Source organism: Citrus clementina, unplaced genomic scaffold (genome assembly GCF_000493195.1).
Source record: "Citrus clementina cultivar Clemenules unplaced genomic scaffold, Citrus_clementina_v1.0 scaffold_3, whole genome shotgun sequence".
NCBI classification, from domain to species: domain Eukaryota; kingdom Viridiplantae; phylum Streptophyta; class Magnoliopsida; order Sapindales; family Rutaceae; genus Citrus; species Citrus x clementina.
In genome coordinates this window covers 7,467,395-7,486,284 of record NW_006262339.1, presented here as the reverse complement: position 1 = coordinate 7,486,284, position 18,890 = coordinate 7,467,395, and the positions used below count along the sequence as shown (strand labels likewise).

At 34.8% G+C, this 18,890-nt stretch overlaps 1 protein-coding gene across 4 annotated transcripts; it reads right to left on the bottom strand.

Annotated features, from left to right (window-relative positions):
- Nucleotides 1-2,070: 2,070 nt before the first annotated feature.
- Nucleotides 2,071-6,942, bottom strand: LOC18050060 (protein NEN1). 4 transcript variants are annotated; one of them, XM_006440580.2, is made up of 7 exons: nt 6,441-6,942; nt 6,191-6,348; nt 4,701-4,747; nt 4,550-4,613; nt 3,907-4,014; nt 3,582-3,808; nt 2,071-2,484 (listed from the first exon to the last, which is right to left on the bottom strand). In XM_006440580.2, the coding sequence occupies exons 1-7, from the start codon at nt 6,718-6,720 to the stop codon at nt 2,244-2,246; spliced, it is 1,125 nt and encodes a 374-aa protein (XP_006440643.1). In that variant the 5' UTR covers nt 6,721-6,942; the 3' UTR covers nt 2,071-2,243. The 4 variants fall into 4 exon arrangements, with proteins under 4 accessions (XP_006440643.1, XP_024044948.1, XP_024044949.1 ...); XM_024189181.1 differs by lacking the exon at nt 2,071-2,484 and adding an exon at nt 3,241-3,472; XM_006440577.2 differs by lacking the exon at nt 2,071-2,484 and adding an exon at nt 3,241-3,469.
- Nucleotides 6,943-18,890: the final 11,948 nt, after the last annotated feature.

The following is an 18,890-nucleotide window of genomic DNA, read 5'->3' as shown; positions in this document are numbered from 1 at the left end:
ATGGTGTCTTTTCGTGTAGGATTTGTGGTAAAGACGAAGCCGATAGATTACTGTATTTGGGGGAAGAGGGAAAGACGCGCCATTGTCTGGCGTGCACGTCACGCACCAGCGCAAACAACATGAATTTTGTGGGATCTTTGATTTTGGTATTATATATTATTTATTAATCACGTATGATTTAGATTATTATTTTATGATTTTTATTTTTATCAATCATCAATTAATAAATCCTAAAAGGAATATTAAATTCTCTCGCATATAAACTTCTTTCATCAAATTAGTAGATAAAAAATATTAAAAAATTATATCTTAACCATATATTATAAATAATAGAGGTGTGCACAAATTATGATTGTCAAGATTATCAAGAAATTTTAATTCTTTAAAACTATGTTTATAATAATAAAAAATAATAATATATTCACTCATTCACAAATATTTATATATTTTTCCTCTACAGGAGCTTAGGAATTATGATCATGGTTGGATTGATTTGTCTCCATACGATTAAGCTTACATAGTGTTCTTGACTTTTCAACTAGAGTGGAGAGATTAAATAATTGTTCGAAAAATCAAAGTAATTTCTATTTAATTGAGTTTTAGGAGAGTATGTGGTGACGAGGATGAGTTGGAGACAGAGGACCAGAAAGAATTACTTGTAAGTATCTGCAAGAAAAGGCCGTTTGGAATTTTTGTCGAAACGGCAACAGTCGAAGCTGAGGGAAGCGCTTCTTTCCAAAAGCCCAAAGCCAAAAATACCTTATATTATGCAAAATCCCATGTTTACCCTACGTTTTTGGCTCAAATTTAGCATGAGTTGACACTGACACACACTGTCTGTTAACAGAAAGTATTTATTGCGGGAGACAAAGGAGATCAACCGGCATAAGTCTTGGCTTGGAGTGGCTGGTGAGTGCCTTATGAAAAGTTTGTTTCAGTAAGGCCACGTTTGGTGGTTTGTTTCCACAACTTTGTGCTTACAACATTATCCATAATCTTGATTCTAGTGGGGAAGCAGAAGCAGGGGCCAAGGGCAATTCATTATGAAGCGCTTTTTCCAGATTGTTCTTGCTATCCATTTGGCAGCTTATGCTTTTGTTGTCGTTACTGCTCCACCGACCAACCGAAACATTAAGCGACCTTAAAACACAAGTAAGCTCCGGTGGCATAAAGAAAGTGACACCGTTAGAAGAGCAGTCTCATTGTAACGTCAAAAGTAAAACTTAGCACATTTTGGTTGGTTGCGTTGGTGCAGTCTGAATAACTAATCATGGAATAAACTGCGAGGATCGAATGATTATTTTGATTTTTTATTTGATTTTTCAAATCAAATCATTTGGCCTCGAATCTTTTGATTCTTCAGGCGTTAATCACTTTGCAACGCACCAAGATGGCAATCTTTGAAATCGATGCAGTGTAACTAATGAAGCAGAAACACAAAACGCGAAGCCTGGATTTTGTCATTAATTTTGTCTTAAGTACTTGATCGGCCACTTCATTTCATGAGTAAGCACATTATATAATATGGGTCGACGTATGTAATAATTAATTAACTAAACAAGTGGCCGTAAGGTATCATTAAAAGTTCTAGTAATCAAATCACAATTTGGATAATTGACTTAATAATTTACAAATGAAAAAGTCAATGGTCGTTGAGCGACTGTTGATTGCTTATTTAATGTTGTGGTGACCGCCACACCGTCAATGTTGAACCATTTTGCATGGCGTATTTGGGTAAATAGAATCAAAGGTCTCCTGTGATTATCGTCTTAAAGTGAAAATACTTCATTGCCAATTCAACTACATGATCTGTTTGTTCACTAGAGATTTTTACTCTTCAGTTTGTTAAAATCTTTCTCGTGAAAATTGAGGTTTCAAATAAGTTATGGTTTCTTAGAAACCTAATGCTTTTGTTGCGGTAAAATAATTGATTTAACAGAACGAATAATAATAATGCAATGGATGACAGTACCTGTGTTAATAGTAGTAGTACTGTCACATAACATTGCACTGCTTATTGTTTTTCCTTTTTTTCACGTTTCACTAATTTAGAGGAGGAAGAGAGACATAAAGATTGAAAAGCTAGACCGAGCTATATATCACATTAAACTTCAAATGACAAGAATAATATTAAAATTACATATCACATGAACATGGAAAACAAATTTGCCATGTACACGTCAGTCTACTTGGCTAATTGTTAACCATCAAATGATGATCCCTCGAGAGGTCCTTTCCTCCTGTTACTCAGAATGAATGATCAATTTTTTGGCCACTAATCGGATGCCTGCACTCTGCTCGTAGACATAGTCATATGGATCTAAGGACAGGAATGCATCCACAAAGGTTCCTGGTTTTAACAAGGAATCGAGTTCTGCTGCATCAAATCTAACGAACTCGAGCTTCTGAATGTCGCCAGATGGTTCTTTCCGGTACATTTCTGTAGCGTATTGAGCAACATCCCCGAATACTACCGTAGGTATGCTGCAAAAAGGGTGGCAACACATAATCCATCTGATGTACTGTCAATAGATCAATGTATGTAAAAACAAGGAGACTCTTTAATTCATGTCGATGCTTCATTTCTAACTCCACCTAAACAAAACAGTATTGTTTCATTTGCCTGCCTTTGATGGGTGTTATGTCGAAAAGAGATTTCAATATTGACCTCCATCTTTATCTTCAAAACCACCATAAACTTTTGTACTGATCCATTTTTGTACTTACCCAGCACCAGATGGATCGCGAAAACAATCTAAAGGCTAATAGTTAATAAAGCAAAATGAAATATACTACACACCCAATATCCATATGCATGGAAAAATGAACGTCCGATCTTCTTGTTGTGCGTGGAATGCGGAATCAAGCGCACCAAATAATTATAGAAAAATAAAGGACACAAGAATTATGTGGTTCTGTAACTAAACCTACATCCACGGAGGCAAGAAAGAATAATTATTTATTTAACAATTAATAGAGTACAATATTTGAGTAACGAATCTCACTTCCCAGAAACTTAAATATACCTAGTACTCTCACACTCTGCAGGAAAGATAAATTTCTTAGATACACTTCTCTCACTTCTCTCAAAAGCTTAAAAACTTATAAGCTTAACAATTTTGGAATGATTTCAAATGAATGAAATCCTTAGCTATTTATAAGAGAAATAAATTACTATGCAAAGAATAAAATAATTAAAAATATAATTTTTTAATTATTATTATTTTCCAAATTCATCCCCTTTGTCCATTCTTTCTTTTCGGCTTGAAAAATCTCTACAATTGTTGGTGTACCAAATCGTGCTACCAACCTTGAAATTGCCAAGCTCTTCTTTGACTTTTCAACACTTCTCGGGCTGGCTGTCGGCTTTCCCTACTGTTATGTAATTTTTTACACCTAAGACGTATCTTAATGGGTACCACAGAAAGCAAGAGATATCGAAATAAACATACCACGGTATCCTAAATTCCTGCTGTAGGAAAATGATGTATATCAGAAATTTAATTCATTTAGACTGTAATTCTATTCATTTTCTTGCCGGAAAGGAAAAATATGTAGTTAAAAATCGAGAGAAAACTAACCGCAATCTTGCTGTCGGATCAAAACCACTTTGTCTGGTCACAACAGGATTCCATTCGGAATTGCTACGAGAATCTTCGAACAACTTCTTCGCAACGACTTCACATGCATCAAGAACTGTGCATAGACTTTGAGATGCATCAACCACAAAGCTCAACCGTGGCCGGCCGGCCTGATCAACAAACCTCGTGCTTATTCCATATCGTATTTTCAAACGGGAACAATAAAGCTGCAAAATAACATCATTGTACAATAATTTAATTTTTTGAATTTGACTCCCGGGAAACAATGGGACAACACCAGCACTGAAGTGGAGGGGATGGAAACCTCATCAGGCTCCATAAATCTAGCATAACCACTTGAGCCCTCAGACACAGATGCCGCGGAACACATCTCCCACCTGTTCACAGTGAATATGTCTGGGAGGCCTGATTCCTATGAAAATGGCAATTTCTGGTTAATTGTTACACAAGAAATCTTATGAAACATGCAAGTCCATCAGCCGCCCCACCAAAATGTCAATCAGTCGTCATTTATGGGTAAAAACAAGATAAGCCTAAAATACACAAGAACTGAAAATTATCTTACATGATGGTCAAAAAGTAATTGGGATGGTTGAAAAACTATTGCAACCTTATATTCTACCAATTGATTGAGTAAATACAAAACAAAGTAAAATTCAGAGGGATTGTAGCCTAAACATTGAACTTCCGAAGGATCTTCATCTATCACCAAACTTCAGAAAAGCTACCTATGTACTTTTGCATGCAATATGCACTATCCTTACAAAAAACATGTTATGATAAGGTCAACTAGCAAGAGATCATGCCATATTTATTGGATGGAAATTGAGTCAAAGCTTAACATTACAAGTATGTTATAGGCAGGAATATTATGACATCTGAAAGCTATCAATTGCTATCATTCAAGAAGAAGCCAGATCTCACTGCTTTTCGAACAAGAGAATTACCAAGAACAACACAGTTGCACAATACTTGAGAACTTCAAGATTCATCCGAACATCTTCTAAGCTCCTGAAAGATTGTAAAAAAAAGTATTATTTCAAGGGGAAAAAAAAGGCAAGAGCAACCAACATAACTCCTTGAAGTCTGTAGAAATACCTATGAGTCTGCTGTCCAAGGCCAAAATAGGTTGCAAGGGAGGCCAACTGCACAGATGTTAACATATCAGCATCAAGGGGTAAATAAATATCATATATGTAAAGTATAAAACCATAATGCCAAAACTGTAAATTGCGCACTAAAAATTCATCAACTCTTGTTTTCTTAACAAATGTGACAGTACAAAATCCCAATTGGAAGATTCTTTACAGCCTAAAACCCGCGTTGCCGCCTTCAATGTTCACAAGTTTCTCAAAATTGTGATAAAAATTACAGAAAAGCACACAAGCAAAACATTAAGAAAAAAACAAAAAAGTTAGGCTGTGTTCGATCGGTATCGTTTTTGGTTACCTCATTTTTTGTTTTATGGCAACATAAAAGTGTACAATTTGTTTGGTGGATGTGTTTTTTGAACTCTAAACAAAAAATACGAAAATCAAAAAGTTTTTATTTTTCATTTTTTCTTGGTAAAGATTGAGAAGGCCAAATCAGCATTCTCTATCTCTTTGTTTTCTTTTTGGGTCCCAAACCTATAATGCACTAATTACAACTAAAATTTAGTAGATCTCATGTGTTTGTTAGATAAATAATTTATTATAATATAGTAAATTTGTAATAGAAAAAAGCTATGGATAAATAATTTAATTACAGAAATTAAAGCACACAAGCAAAACATTAAGAAAAAAACAAAAAAACTTAGGGTGTGTTCAGTATCGTTTTTGTTTTATGGCAACATAAAAGTGTATAATATATTTGGTGGATGTGTTTTTTGAACTATAAACAAAAAGTACAAAACTCGAAAAGTTTTTGTTTTTCACTTTTTCTTTGTAAAGACTGAGAAGGCCAAATCAGAATTCTCTATCTCTTTGTTTTCTTTTTAGGTCCCATACCTATAATGCACTAATTACAACTAAAATTTAATAGGTCTCATGTGTTTGTTAGATAAATAATTTATTATAATATAGTAAATTTGTAACAGAAAAAAAAAAACGAAGCATAAGTTTAAAATTATGGCTTAGTCACTACTTATTAATTAAAAAATAAATTTAACATAATTAATATAAATAAATGTAACAATCAATAAATGAGTTGGGGGGGGAGATGTAAGAAAAATTACCAACTTGACCCTTAACCCAAGTGTTATTTTAAAATTATCATAAATCATTTAAATATAAAATTAATTTTTTAAAAAACTTAGGAAATTTACAAAATCAACAGATGATATTTTTCTTAAAATTTGACTAAATATCAAATAAATTTTCATTATTTCTATTTTTTCCAGACAAGCCACCAAAAATATTTTCTAAATTCTCAGACATTAGTTTATAAACTATGTTTTATTTTTATCAAAAACTAATCATTTTTGTTTTAGGAAACAAAATAAAAAATACTGTATAAAAAACAATAGCAAAAGCGCCCTTAAATCCTTGGCAACCACAGACACTTCCAACATATAACATCACAGTAGTCCAAAGCTAACTGATATTTACTTTCATGTCACCAGCTCTCCTTCCAAATCTCTGAGTCAGCAATGCCAACGAGTCAATCGTACCCTTGGGCTCCGGCGCCGGCTGCCCGATCTCCGCAAACGCCTCTCTTATTCTCGCACAATCAAACTCCAGTATATTATGACCCGCCCATATCCTCCCTGTATAAACAACAATAAATAAATAAATCTAAGTTAAAAAGAACAAATAGTATTATAGAAATTGAAAGAAAAAATGCGAGCTTTGTATGGACCGTGGAGAATGTCGAAGACTGTATCGGCGATATCGGCGAAGGGAGGGGCGGAAGCGACGGCGTCTGGGGTGATGCCATTAGAGCGTTCGGGGAGAGAGGAGATGAGCGACGGGTCGGCGGGCCGGACCAGAGTGGAGTAGGGTTGGAGCTCCTCGAGCGTTTTGGGACAAACTAAAATGGCTCCGAACTCCAATATGGCGATGCGCTGGCCGGGTGGGTTCGGAAACGCTGTTTCTACGTCGAAGAACGCGATTTCGAATCTGTCTTGTCTCGGATCCATCGTTCAGATTATATATGAGCTTAATTTTTCTTCTAGTCTTCGTTTAAGGAAGAACGTATCAGCTGGTTTTGATTGAAGTGAAATTGTTGGTAAATGAAAAACGAAGTCGCAAATTTGGTCGGATACTTATACGAACATTTTCGGGTTTTCATAATATTTTTTTCTTCTTACCGTATCATTAACTTGCTGGTCACGCATGTAAAATTTCACGTCAAAAAGAAAACAAAGTGTTTCTATAAGGAATCCAGCTACCGTTGCAACGTAGCACAACTTTTATACTTTTGTGACTTTAGCTCTTCACCGTCCGATTTAATGCTTGTTGAATGGGTCATCGTAGAAGTGTGTCCACTAAGGAATCCAGGAAGCACAACTTTTGTCTTTTTTTAAAGTTAGCTCTTCGCCGACTGATTCGATTTAAAAGCAAGTCTTAATGCCTAAGGATGTATATATTTGATAATTAACAATATAGTTACTTTTTTTAAATTCAAAATAATCAAAAGAGTTAAAAAATTTTAATACATGAGTCCAAATTATTTCAAATTTGTAAATAAGCAAAAGAGTAGCGAACAACACTTGCCAAAGTAGTCACGTGCTCACCATTATCCGCCACCTGCCACCTTTACTATTTCCACTTTGCCCCAAACTTTTTGTTGATCCCTAACATACCCTTTACCCAAAAAAAAAGAAAAACACACATCCAAGACATCGCTGTTACTACTTGCTTCGCTACTGCTGCTGTCACCGTTGCTGCTACTCGTTGCCTACCGCCGTTGCTGCTGCTCACTACTTGCCGTCATTGCTGCTGTGCGATGCTAATATTGCTCGTCGTTGTTGCTTCTTGTGCTGGTCATATTAATCGGATCTAGTTATCCTTATAAATAATTAAAAATAAAAAAAAGGAAGGGGTCAAATGAAATTTAACACACAGAATGAAGGGTACGTTACTCCTCTGGCTGTGGCAACATAAACGGGGCCTTCTGTACAACATAAAATATAAATAAATATGAAAGAGGAATGAATTTCAAGCAATGGGTTGAATAAAATTGAGCGAGGCCCCTCTTACCATAGCTGCATCCTACCATTTATTAATCTCTTTTAATATTACATTTATAATAAAATTGTTACAATTAGCTTATTTTGGATAATCTCACCATAATCATCTATTCAATAAGTGAAGTGCTTATATTTTTTAGAAAAAATTCAGTATACTTCCTTCGTAAACTAATAATTTTTAAATTACCCTCCTTACTATTAAAAACATCAAGTTACCTCCAAAACTCGTTATTTGTCTGTTACTTTTAACGGCTAAAAGGGTAAAATAGCATTTGTGCATTCCCCTAAGAGTTAATAAACCAAAAAAGTCAAACCTTTATGTGGGTTAATTTTTATAGACCCAGATCTTTTTAAGTTTTTCAAAACACATACAAATATTTTAAATATTTATGATATGCATTTGTAATACTTTAGTAATACTTTAAAGTATTTTCATTTTGCACCTATATGTCTAATTTTGTTCAACTGATTAAAATATATTTTTTTATTTTAAAAAATATTTTAAAAAAGAAATAAAGAAATTAATTAAAGTTATAAATGGAAAATTAATGATATTTTACATTTTTTATATTTATTATTATAATTATTATTATTCTTTTTTCCTTTTGGAGAGATATCTAAAAAGATATATGGATATAAAAAGATTCAAAGAACAAAAGAAAAATGCTACCACAAGCTTAATATGAAGCTTCAAAACCCTTCTCACCAAAAACCACTGTCTTCGTACACAACCAGTAATTCTTTAAATCCTTTGCTTATTCACCAAACTGAAAATAATAAACAACAATAACGTAAATTACAATCTATTATTAACAATATGGTTAATTCAAGATTAAAGATTATTCATAATCTCAAATTAAGTAATCCCAAATATCAAATTATAGTATTTCCTAATTTTCTAGTAACAGTAGCTCAATTAAACAATCAAAACAAGAATTTCAAGCAACAATCCCAAACCCTATAAACAATCATGGGCAGCCGCGATGTCAAAGAGTTGTTGCAAAATGATGTCCACAATGACCTGCAACTCCACGGCTGTCACAGCCATGCCGTGGTCATTCTCTGTTTGAAAAGAGCAAAAGAAGTATGGGTCTTGATTGCTGAATAGTTGGATCAACAAGGCTCTTGATTGCTTAAGAAGAAGAATTGAGACGAAGCTCTCGGCGATGCTATGGCAGTGATTGATTGTTCGTACAATGAATGGCACGACTAAATCGGCGGTGAGTTGGATGATTCTGTAGTGACATTAAGGGGGCAAATAATTCAGGTTTTGGTCGCTGGATTTTGAGGATTTTAATGGTCTCTGCCAACACCCATTTGCAAGTTTTAGATTCTAAAAAAATGAAGAAAAAGACGAATGAGGAGTAAGGAAGAGAAAAAAAATGAAAGAAAAACATGAATGAGTGAGTAAGAGGAAAAAATGAAGAAAAATACCGAGAAGAAGAAGTAAGGAAGATGAAAAGAAACAAAGAAGAGAAATTCAATGTTTCATTTATTTTTTTCATTTTAATATTGACTTTTATTATACCTATGAACTAAAATGCATGACATAAGAAAATAAATGGGTGATGAGATACTTTAGAATTTGTAAAGGGACAAAGGAAATATGTTTTTAAATAGTAAGTGTGTAATAATTTAAGTTAACGAATTTCATTATTAGTGCACTATTATTGAACTTTCACGAGTCAACTGCAGTGAATGATTAAAGATAACGAGTTTTAGGGGGGTAGTTTGATGTTTTCAATAGTAAGAGAGACAATTTGAAAATTATCACTTCACGAGGGATATGCTAAAATTAACTCTATATTTTTTTCTAAGTACATAATTCTTCGAATTTCAAAACGCTTGTATAGGTGTCAAAACTCAACATGTTAGATGATGGACATACCATTTATACTATAAAGAATGATTATCAGAGAATAAAAAGAACAGAAAAGTAAATTATAGATTCTAATGCTTTGAGTTCCATAATGCAGAATATAGTTCATTTAATTAATTGTTTCTATTGTACATATATGTTGGTTGATTCCAATCTCATCCGAAATGGGTTTGATAAATGAAGTTAAAACGTGGAGAATGGGAAAAACCGTGCTAAAAAAATTGGATATGGACTCATTACAAGGAATTAGAAACCTTAGGCAACAATTAAATTGAGAATGTGCACTAGGAATTATTCCTTGCGTTGATGTACCAGTACAACCAAAGCTGTAATTTCGAATTTTCAAGCAATATCTTGGTTAATCATTGGGGTTTTCTGTTAACTCGCACAGTGTCTGACATTTCCTCTCCAAGGGTCCAAACCAGTATAGTTTCTTGCTGAATAATGAGTAGAATATGCCTAGCATAATAAAGTTTTAACTTTGTAGTTAGCTAATCAAACATAATCACTATTAGCACTTGCCTTGCCCAAAAGCATTTGGAATTGGTCATAGTTTATTTTACGCAAAATGATTGTAGTAATTGTGAAAACTACAAGAAATGATGAATGAATTGTCTGATCGATATTCTATTTCAACACAATCATGCATCATGCTATAAAGTTCTTGGCTTATTTATTTATTTAGGGACACAAAAAAGATTAAGGTCATGTCGCAATTGGTTGCGTATATGAAGAGGGAAATTCAATAGACAATCAACTGTATTAGGAAGAATACTTCTGTTAGTTTACATGAATTTTTACATTTTTCAAGAGATTGAAGAAAATTTTACGACCTTATAAGATCAGTAATTGTCTAATGCCTATGAAAAGACAAATGAATGATTACAAGAGCTGTAGAAACTCGAGTAAGTGAACTTAACACGAGATGCAGTTTATCAACACAAAGCAAATTTCTCTTGCTGCTTGTCCTATTCCTCGATGCCCAAAAACAGCTCTGATATGTCTACCTTGTAGTCCCACGTAGCTAGAATGGTGATCTCATCAAGCACTTTTTCCTTTTGCTGTAAGTCCCTCACTACATTCACCATGAAGACTCCCTTGTTTCTCTTGTATCTCCCTTGTATTAAGAGTTATTTTAACCTCATCTAAGGTAAGAGTTTCCTTCCATTCATAAAAGCATCAACAAAGTTCTTGCATAGTTCAGGTAAGGAATTGATCAGTGATAAAGATTTACCCTTATCATCCAAAATTTCATCAATGGTAGCCAAAGTGTCACAGACTTGATTAATCTCATCAATATGCTTATCTAATGATGAGCCCTCAACAATTTTAAGAGTGAACATTTTTTTCTTGATATAACGCCTGTTTGCAAGAAATTTCTTCATGTACAAGTTCTTTAGCTTCTCCATCAAGGTTGTAACAAATGTCTCTTTGGCCACCTCTCTAATCATAAAGTTTGCAAGACTTAGGATTATAGTTCCTTTGGCTTTCTTATCTATTTCAACCGACTATTCTAGAGTCTTCCATGAGGAGCATCTTTGCCTTCTCTTTTTGTTAATGGTTTAGGAGCATCCCCCAAACCTTGAGTGACCAAGAGAGCTTCTATCTTCACTTTCCACATTTTGAAATTCTTTTTCGCATTGAACTTCTCCAGATCAACTTACTATGTATCCATTCTTGGATCTTAATCAAACACCTTGCTCTGATGCCAATTTTAGAGTTTGACCGAACCACTAAACTTATCAAATCAATACTTTACCTAAAACCTCGATTAGTATCAGTACAAGTTGCACACAAGCACAAAACATGAAAATAATTGAATCAATGCACACTAAACAAACTTAATCTCTCACGAAACTAATCAAGAACAACAATAAATCCAAATCAGAAGCCAAAGCACAAAAAGCACATAAGCTTATGTGGTTCAATCTTTCACAAGACTTGCATATACGAGTGAAGCCATTAGAGCTAGTTTATCAACTAATTCAATGAAGAATTTATAAGAACTCAAAGCTAAGATTACGAAGCTTTTTAGAGGTTTTTTAGAATCTATACAAAATGAAATGAAAGACCCAGTTTAGTACAATAGCTTTATAACAACCTATAAACCCAAGTTGCATAGCCTCTCTATAGAGTAAAAGTCCATTTAGTCCCTGTATTTTAAGATTAGCGTCTATTTAGTCCATGTATTTTTAAAAATATCTCGAAACATTCCTGCTGTTAAAGTATCGATACCCCTATCGTTACTTTTTATTTATTTTAGTTTACTTTTACAATGTTACCCTTTTATAATAATTTTTTTGTTTAGACATTAATAAAAAGAAAATAATTAAATTACTAATTTAACCCTAGAAAATAAAAAATTATATTAATTTTTTTTGCAAGCATCATTTGCACACTTGGTAGTTTGCATACAATTTTTGACAATTAAAAATTAATATATTTTTTATTTTTATTTTTAGGGTTAAATTGGTAATTTAATTATTATTTTTTTACTAATTTCCAAACAAAAAAAATATTATAAAAGGGTAATTGATGCAGCAGAAGTTTAATGTTCAAAATATTCCATTGATTCTAGAGAATACCGGAATAAAAGAACAACTAAATTCACGTTGATTCAAAAGAATACCGAGAATTAACTGTTCAAATACTCACAAAGAGATTTGAAAATTGAAATATTATTGAACTCAAAATTCTGCCTTCAAAGGCTACAAGAGGGAGTTATTTATAGTAGTAGTAATTATCTTAATTCATGAAGTAAAAACAAAATCCTAAATTGAAAGGGAAACAAAATTCTAAATTAGAAAAGAAATTAAAAGTCTTAAACTTTAGTTAATAAGGAAACTAATCCTAATATAATATGGATTTCTACTCTTCATCATTCCCCCCAGGGTGGAGAGAATTCGCCCCCGAATTCGGATTGTCAGCAACAACAGCTTTATTATGATCACCTCTGTAAGGAATAAGATGCTTGACATTAAATACATCTGCGGTGCAGATATGACTAGGAAGCTTTAATCTATAGGCATTAGGATTTATCTTCTCTATAATCTCCAAATGGTCGATTTTCCTAGCAGAAAGCTTGTTGTACTCACTAACTGAGAATTTATCTTTAGTTAGGACAGCCCAAACAAGATATCCCACTTGAAATTCCAAAGCTCAACGTTTTTTGTCTGCCACAATTTTATAACCTTCGGTCGTCTGCTTCAAAGACTATTGTGTAGTTTCATGAATTTTCTTAAGCTGCTCAATAAAGTCTTCGACTTTACTACTTTTGTGAACTAAATCTAGAATTAGAGCCAAGTCGATGGGAGCTCGTGGATTATATCCGTAATTCACCTGAAAAGGGCTTAAACTAGTACTACGCTTAACTGCACGATTATAAGCAAACTCGACTTGATATAACTTATGATCCAACGTCTTCAGGTTATCGCCAACTAGACTACGTAGATGGTTTCCAAAAGAGTGGTTGACAACTTCAGTTTGACCATCTGTTTGTGGGTGGTAAGCACTACTGAAATTCAGGCGAGTGTTAGTCAACTTCCATAATGTCTTCCAAAAATGGCTAAGAAATCGTGTATCCCGGTCAAATACTATAGAACTCGGTAAACCATGCAATCTATAGACTTCCTTGAAGAATAGATGAACAACAGTCAAAGCGTCTGTAGTCTTCTTGCAAGCAATGAAGTGAGCCATTTTCGAGAATCGATCAACAACAACAAATATTAAATCTACACCCCTCTGAGTGCGGGGTAATCCCAAAACAAAATACATGCTAATGTCAGCCCAAGGTTGTGTTGGAATCAGCAGCGGCATATATAACCTAGCATTAGTTGCTGTGCCCTTGGAAACTTGATAAATGCGACAAGGCTCGACATAGTGATAGACTTTACGCCTCATAGTAGGCCAAAAATAAGTGTTGGCAATTATGTAACTCTGCAATGATTTTCAATCTCAAACTTGAGTCAGGAACACATAACTGATTACTCTTGAAAATGAATTCGTCATGTAAATGATAATCTGAGCGAAACTCTGCAACAACGTCTTCTAATATAGGAGCAAAGTAAGGATCAGAAGTATATAACTCTCGAAATGTGTCAAATCCGAGAACTTGATTATGCATCTGTGTCAATAAAGAAGTTCGTCGACTAAGTACATTTGCTGCCCGGTTGGATTCACCAGAGGTATGCTTCACCACAAAAGTAAATTGTTGAAGCAATATTGTCCACGTGGCATGTATGTAAGGGAGCTTGTCTTGACTATTAAGGTACTTTAACGCGGCATGGTCAGTGTATAAAACAAAGTCTTTATGAACTAGATAATGTCGCCAATGTTTTAACGCTTTGACTATTGCATAAAATTCCATGTCATAAGTGTTGTAGTGTGCCTTTGCTTCATTCAACTTTTCACTGAAATAAGCTATAGGCTTACCCCGTTGGCTAAGAATAGCTCCAATGCCGACCTTAGAAGCATCACAATGTACCTCAAAAGTGAGCGAAAAATCTGGTAGGGCAAGTACTGGGGCAGTAATAAACTTTTCTTTGATAATCTTGAATGCCTTAATAGTTGCCTTTGCCCAAGAGAATTGTCCTCCTTTCATGCAATCCGTGATTGGTGCCATAATAGTACTGAAATAAGGAATGAATTGCCTGTAAAAAGAGGCCAATCCATGGAAACTTCTAGTGACGGATAAAGTAGTTGGCTGAGGCCAATCTCGAATAGCATCCACTTTTGATTGGTCAATAGATATACCATCATTCGACACCACATATCCCAAAAATAATACTTTCTCTATAAAAAAAAAATACACTTGTTTACTGCTGTGTATAAACTTGCTGCTCTTAAGGCCAAAATGACTTCTCTTAAATGTTGTAAATGTAACTCGTGACTGATGCTATATATAAGTATATCAGCGAAGTAAACAACCACAAACTTTCTAATAAAAGGGCGGAGAACTTGATTCATGACTCGCATAAAAGTACTCGGAGTATTGGATAAGCCAAACGGCATTACCAACCACTCGTATAACCCTTGGCAAATTTCAAAAGTTGTTTTGCATTCATCTTCAGGCCGTATTCGAATATGATGATAGCCACTTTTCAAATCAAGTTTGGTAAAAATTGCTGCTCCACTGAGTTGATCTAATAAATCATTTAATCGAGGGATTGGAAAACGATATTGAACGGTAATTTTATTGATAGCTCGACTGTCCACGCACATCCTCCAAGAACCATCTTTCTTTGGAGTCAATAAAGCATGGACTGCACATGGACTAAGACTTTCACGGATAAATCCATTTTCTAGTAACTCTTCCACTTGACGCCTTAATTCCTCATGTTTTGTAGGACTCATACGATAATGAGGTCGATTTGGTAATGTAGAACCTGGTACCAAATCAATTTGGTGTTGTATATCTCGAAGAGGTGGTAAACCCTGTGGTCGTTCATTGGGGAATAAATCTTAAAATTCCTCCAGAATAGGTGTCGCAGCTTCAGGAATCTTCGAATTACAGTTACTCTATTTTTCCAATAAAATGTAGACTCTCTTTGTCTCTGCTACAACATCTATAAATTGCTTCTTGCCTAACAAATAATTACCCAAGTCTTGCGGGAGAGTAAACTTCTTGTTAGGTAGGAGAACGATCTTAGTGTTGTTAAACATAAAGCTGTAGATATTTCTCTTCCCATCATGCACTACGTTTCGATCATATTGCCAAGGTCTACCCAGTAATAGATGACAAGCATCCCTAACCACTACATCACACCAAATTTTGTCTTTATAAATTGAACCAATGGATAAGGAAACTAAACAATGTTTCGATACTGTCACTTGATTTTCTTTCTTCAACCATGTGAGCTTGTATAGAGTTTGATGAGGTTCTGTCATTAAATTTAGCTTTGTTACGGCTTCTTCTGAAATGACATTCTCGTAACTACCTGAGTTTATGACCATACGACATACTTTACCCCTAATTGTACAAGTAATCTGAAAGATATTTGTCGTAGCCATTTGTCTTTGTCTTGACCTTTAAGAGTGAAGAATGCGCGGTTCACGATCAACATTGGTCTGCTATCACCATGTTCTTCAACAGATTGAGCGCTACCACTATTATCAAAAGTTGGCTCTACAACGAACTCTTCAGTTTCTTCCTCTTGGTAGTCTTCACTTTCCTCTGTGCCTACGAATAAGCCTTTACCATATTTTCCTCCCTTTTTACATTCTGTCATTCGGTGCCCATTTTCTTCGCAATTAAAACAGCATAATCCCGAACTCGAAGATTGGGTTTTGCTGCTTTGACCGATTTCACTAGGTTTACTAGTTTTATTTGGAGGATTTGGAGGAGTGAAATTACGGAATTGGGAAGTCGGGTTTGAATTATCACAAACAACACTTCGAGCACCCTGAAAGCTTGAGTCATTAGTACGTCGACTAAATTGCTTTTCTAACTGCAGGGCTTGTTGGTGTGCCTCTGAAACAGAGTATGGGTCAAGTAAATTTAATTGGTCTTGAAACTGAAATCGTAGGCCTCCAATGTATTGGGAAACATGTTGTTCTTCTGTCTCTGTTAAGTCATTGCGTGCCACCAACCAATGAAATTCTGTGGTGTAATCATCCACTGATCGATTACCTTGCCTTAAATTTTGTAGCTGTTGGTATAACAGTTTGGCGTAATTATGAGGCAAGAATGCTCCACGTGAGTGCTTCTTCAATTTTTCCCAAGAATCAATCTTCTTTTTGCCTTGCCTAATCCTTGTGAGCTTAGTTTGTTGCCACCAAGCTGCTGCTCTTCCACGAAGTCAAGTTGCAGCAAACGAAACTAGTTTATTTTCAAGAACTTCTTTGTATTCGAAAACTTCCTCGATGGCATTAATCCAATCCAATAATTCTTCAGGTCGACCACTTTCTTGAAATTCGAGAATGTTTATTCTCAACCCAGATTCTCATCTTCTATCATCAGTAGACTCAGTTCTAGGTCGACGCCCAAAGAATGGGTTAGCAAAGCTTTCACTTGATTTGTCTTCACGTTCTGGAGTACGATGGCGTTCGTCAAGTAACTCTGCCATTCGTGCCATTTGTGCAGTCAACATATCAATTCTGGCTGTCATGCTAGCTAGAACTTCATCTTTAGAAACATCTTCTTGATTGTAAGTTGCAGTATGAGCATCACAAGCTTTTCTTGAAGGCATTCTTCAAATTCGGGTTTAAAAAGGTAGTGGGGCTAAACTGAAAGTAAATAAAAATTTTAGGCCAAAACTGTAATTAAGCAAAAGTTTTAGATTTCCGATGACGGTGGTCGAAAATCGAGGAAGGATGGGTGGATCTGAAAGATTTTGGGTTGGTGAGTATGACGATGGTGGTGGTTTGTCTGAAAAAGTGGTGTTTTGGTCCAAAATTGTAGATAAAGTCGGCGGTTTTTGAGGGCTTCGGTTTCCGGCAGTTTGAGCGTCGATCGGTGGTGAGGAATGGTGGGAAAGGTTTAGCTGATGGAGAGGAATGGATTGATGGTGGTGCTTCTGGCCAAATCGCGTCGGAAAGTGGTGAACAAAGGTGGTAGCGATCGCGGCTGTTTTGGCTCTTTTTCTGGCGATCGGTGGCTAATCGACTGTGTCTGATGCTTGGGGTTTGATGGCCGGCTTGCTCTGCCTCCGATGATGGTGGCTGTTCGTCTTAACGGCCAAGGAAAACCAACGACGGCAACCGTGGAAGGGTGGCCGACGCGGCTGTCGTTTCTGCTGACTCTTTTTTCCTTTTTTACTGATTTTTTTTAAAGCTAAATGAGAAAATTTAAAAAGGAGAAAAAAGAAAAGGTTTGGTGGTAGATGGGGTTGAGATGGGATTACTAGGGTTTCGGCTCTGATACCAAGCTGATGCAGCGGAAGTTTAATGTTCAAAATATTCTGTTGATTCTAGAGAATACCATAATAAAAGAACAACTAAATTCACGTTGATTTAAAAGAATACCGTGAATTTAAGGGTTAAGACTCGCTGATTCCGTAAAATACCAAGAATTAACTATTCAAATACTCACAAAAAGATTTGAAAATTGAAATATTATTTAACTCAAAATTCTGCTTTCAAAGGTTACAAGAGGGAGCTATTTATAGTAGTAGTAATTATCCTAATTCATGAAGTAAAAACAAAATCCTAAATTGAAAGGGAAACAAAATTCTAAATTAAAAAGGAAATTAAAAGTCTTAAACTTTAGTTAATAAGGAAACTAATCCTAGTATAATATGGATTCCTACTCTTCATTAGTAATATTGTAAAAGTAAGTCAAAAGAAATAAAAAATAACAGTAAGGGTATCAATATTTTAACGGCATGGATGTTTCGAGGCATTTTAAAAAATATAAAAATTAAATAGATACTAATTTTAAAATATAGGGACTAAATTAACTTTTACCCAATCTCTACACATGTGTCCAGGATAGTCATAATGAACTTGAAAAAACGTTTTTAGTCGTCACGTAAACCGCCACACGCAAAGCTTGCAGTTATTATGAAAAAAAAAAAAAAGGTGAGTCTTGATTGCTATTTTGATTTAAGTGATCACAAGCTCCCTCACTTGACTTCATAATAGATTTAACTGATTGCTCTAAATACTGCCGTTTTGTTCCGGTCTATGCTTGAATTCATAAACTCCACAACCATCTTACTAATAAGATGAACAATATGCACATCACTGAATCTTTTACGGGTACATCTAAACTCATTATTAGTAATAGCACTGGTCTATGCCATAACATATATTGGCAATGCTGTCTTGAAAATACATAGAGGTAGAATCGAATTATTTGATTTTTCGAATCAAATCATTTGGCCACGAATCATTTAATGCTTCAGGCGTTAATCACTTTGCAACGCATCGAGCATGGCAATGTTTGAAATCTATGTAGTGTATAATGAAACAGAAACACAAGACGGGAAGCCTGGATTTTGTCATTAATTTTGTCTTACGCACTTGATCGGCCACTTCAATTCACAATTAAGCACATAATAACATGGGCTGACGTACGTAATAATAATTAATTGAATTTCTGGCCATACGGTATCATTAAAAGTTCTAGTAATCAAATCACAATGTGGATAATTGACTCAGTAATTTACAAATGAAAAAGTCAATGGTCATTGAGCGACTCTTTATTGCTTTTTTTAATGTTGTGGTGATCGCCACACCTTTAGTGTTGAACCATTTTGCATGACGTGTTTGGCCAAACAGAATCGGAGGACTCCTGCTG

Excerpts from the sequence above, each read along its gene's own strand:
- LOC18050060 (XM_006440580.2), bottom strand. The coding sequence starts at position 6,720 with ATGGATCCGAGACAAGACAGATTCGAAATCGCGTTCTTCGACGTAGAA. Across the intron at positions 3,809-3,906 it reads GATTTATGGAGCCTGATGAG|CTTTATTGTTCCCGTTTGAA; the intron begins GTTTCCATCCCC and ends GTTATTTTGCAG. Across the intron at positions 2,485-3,581 it reads GATCCGACAGCAAGATTGCG|CATACCTACGGTAGTATTCG; the intron begins GTTAGTTTTCTC and ends CCCTTTTTGCAG.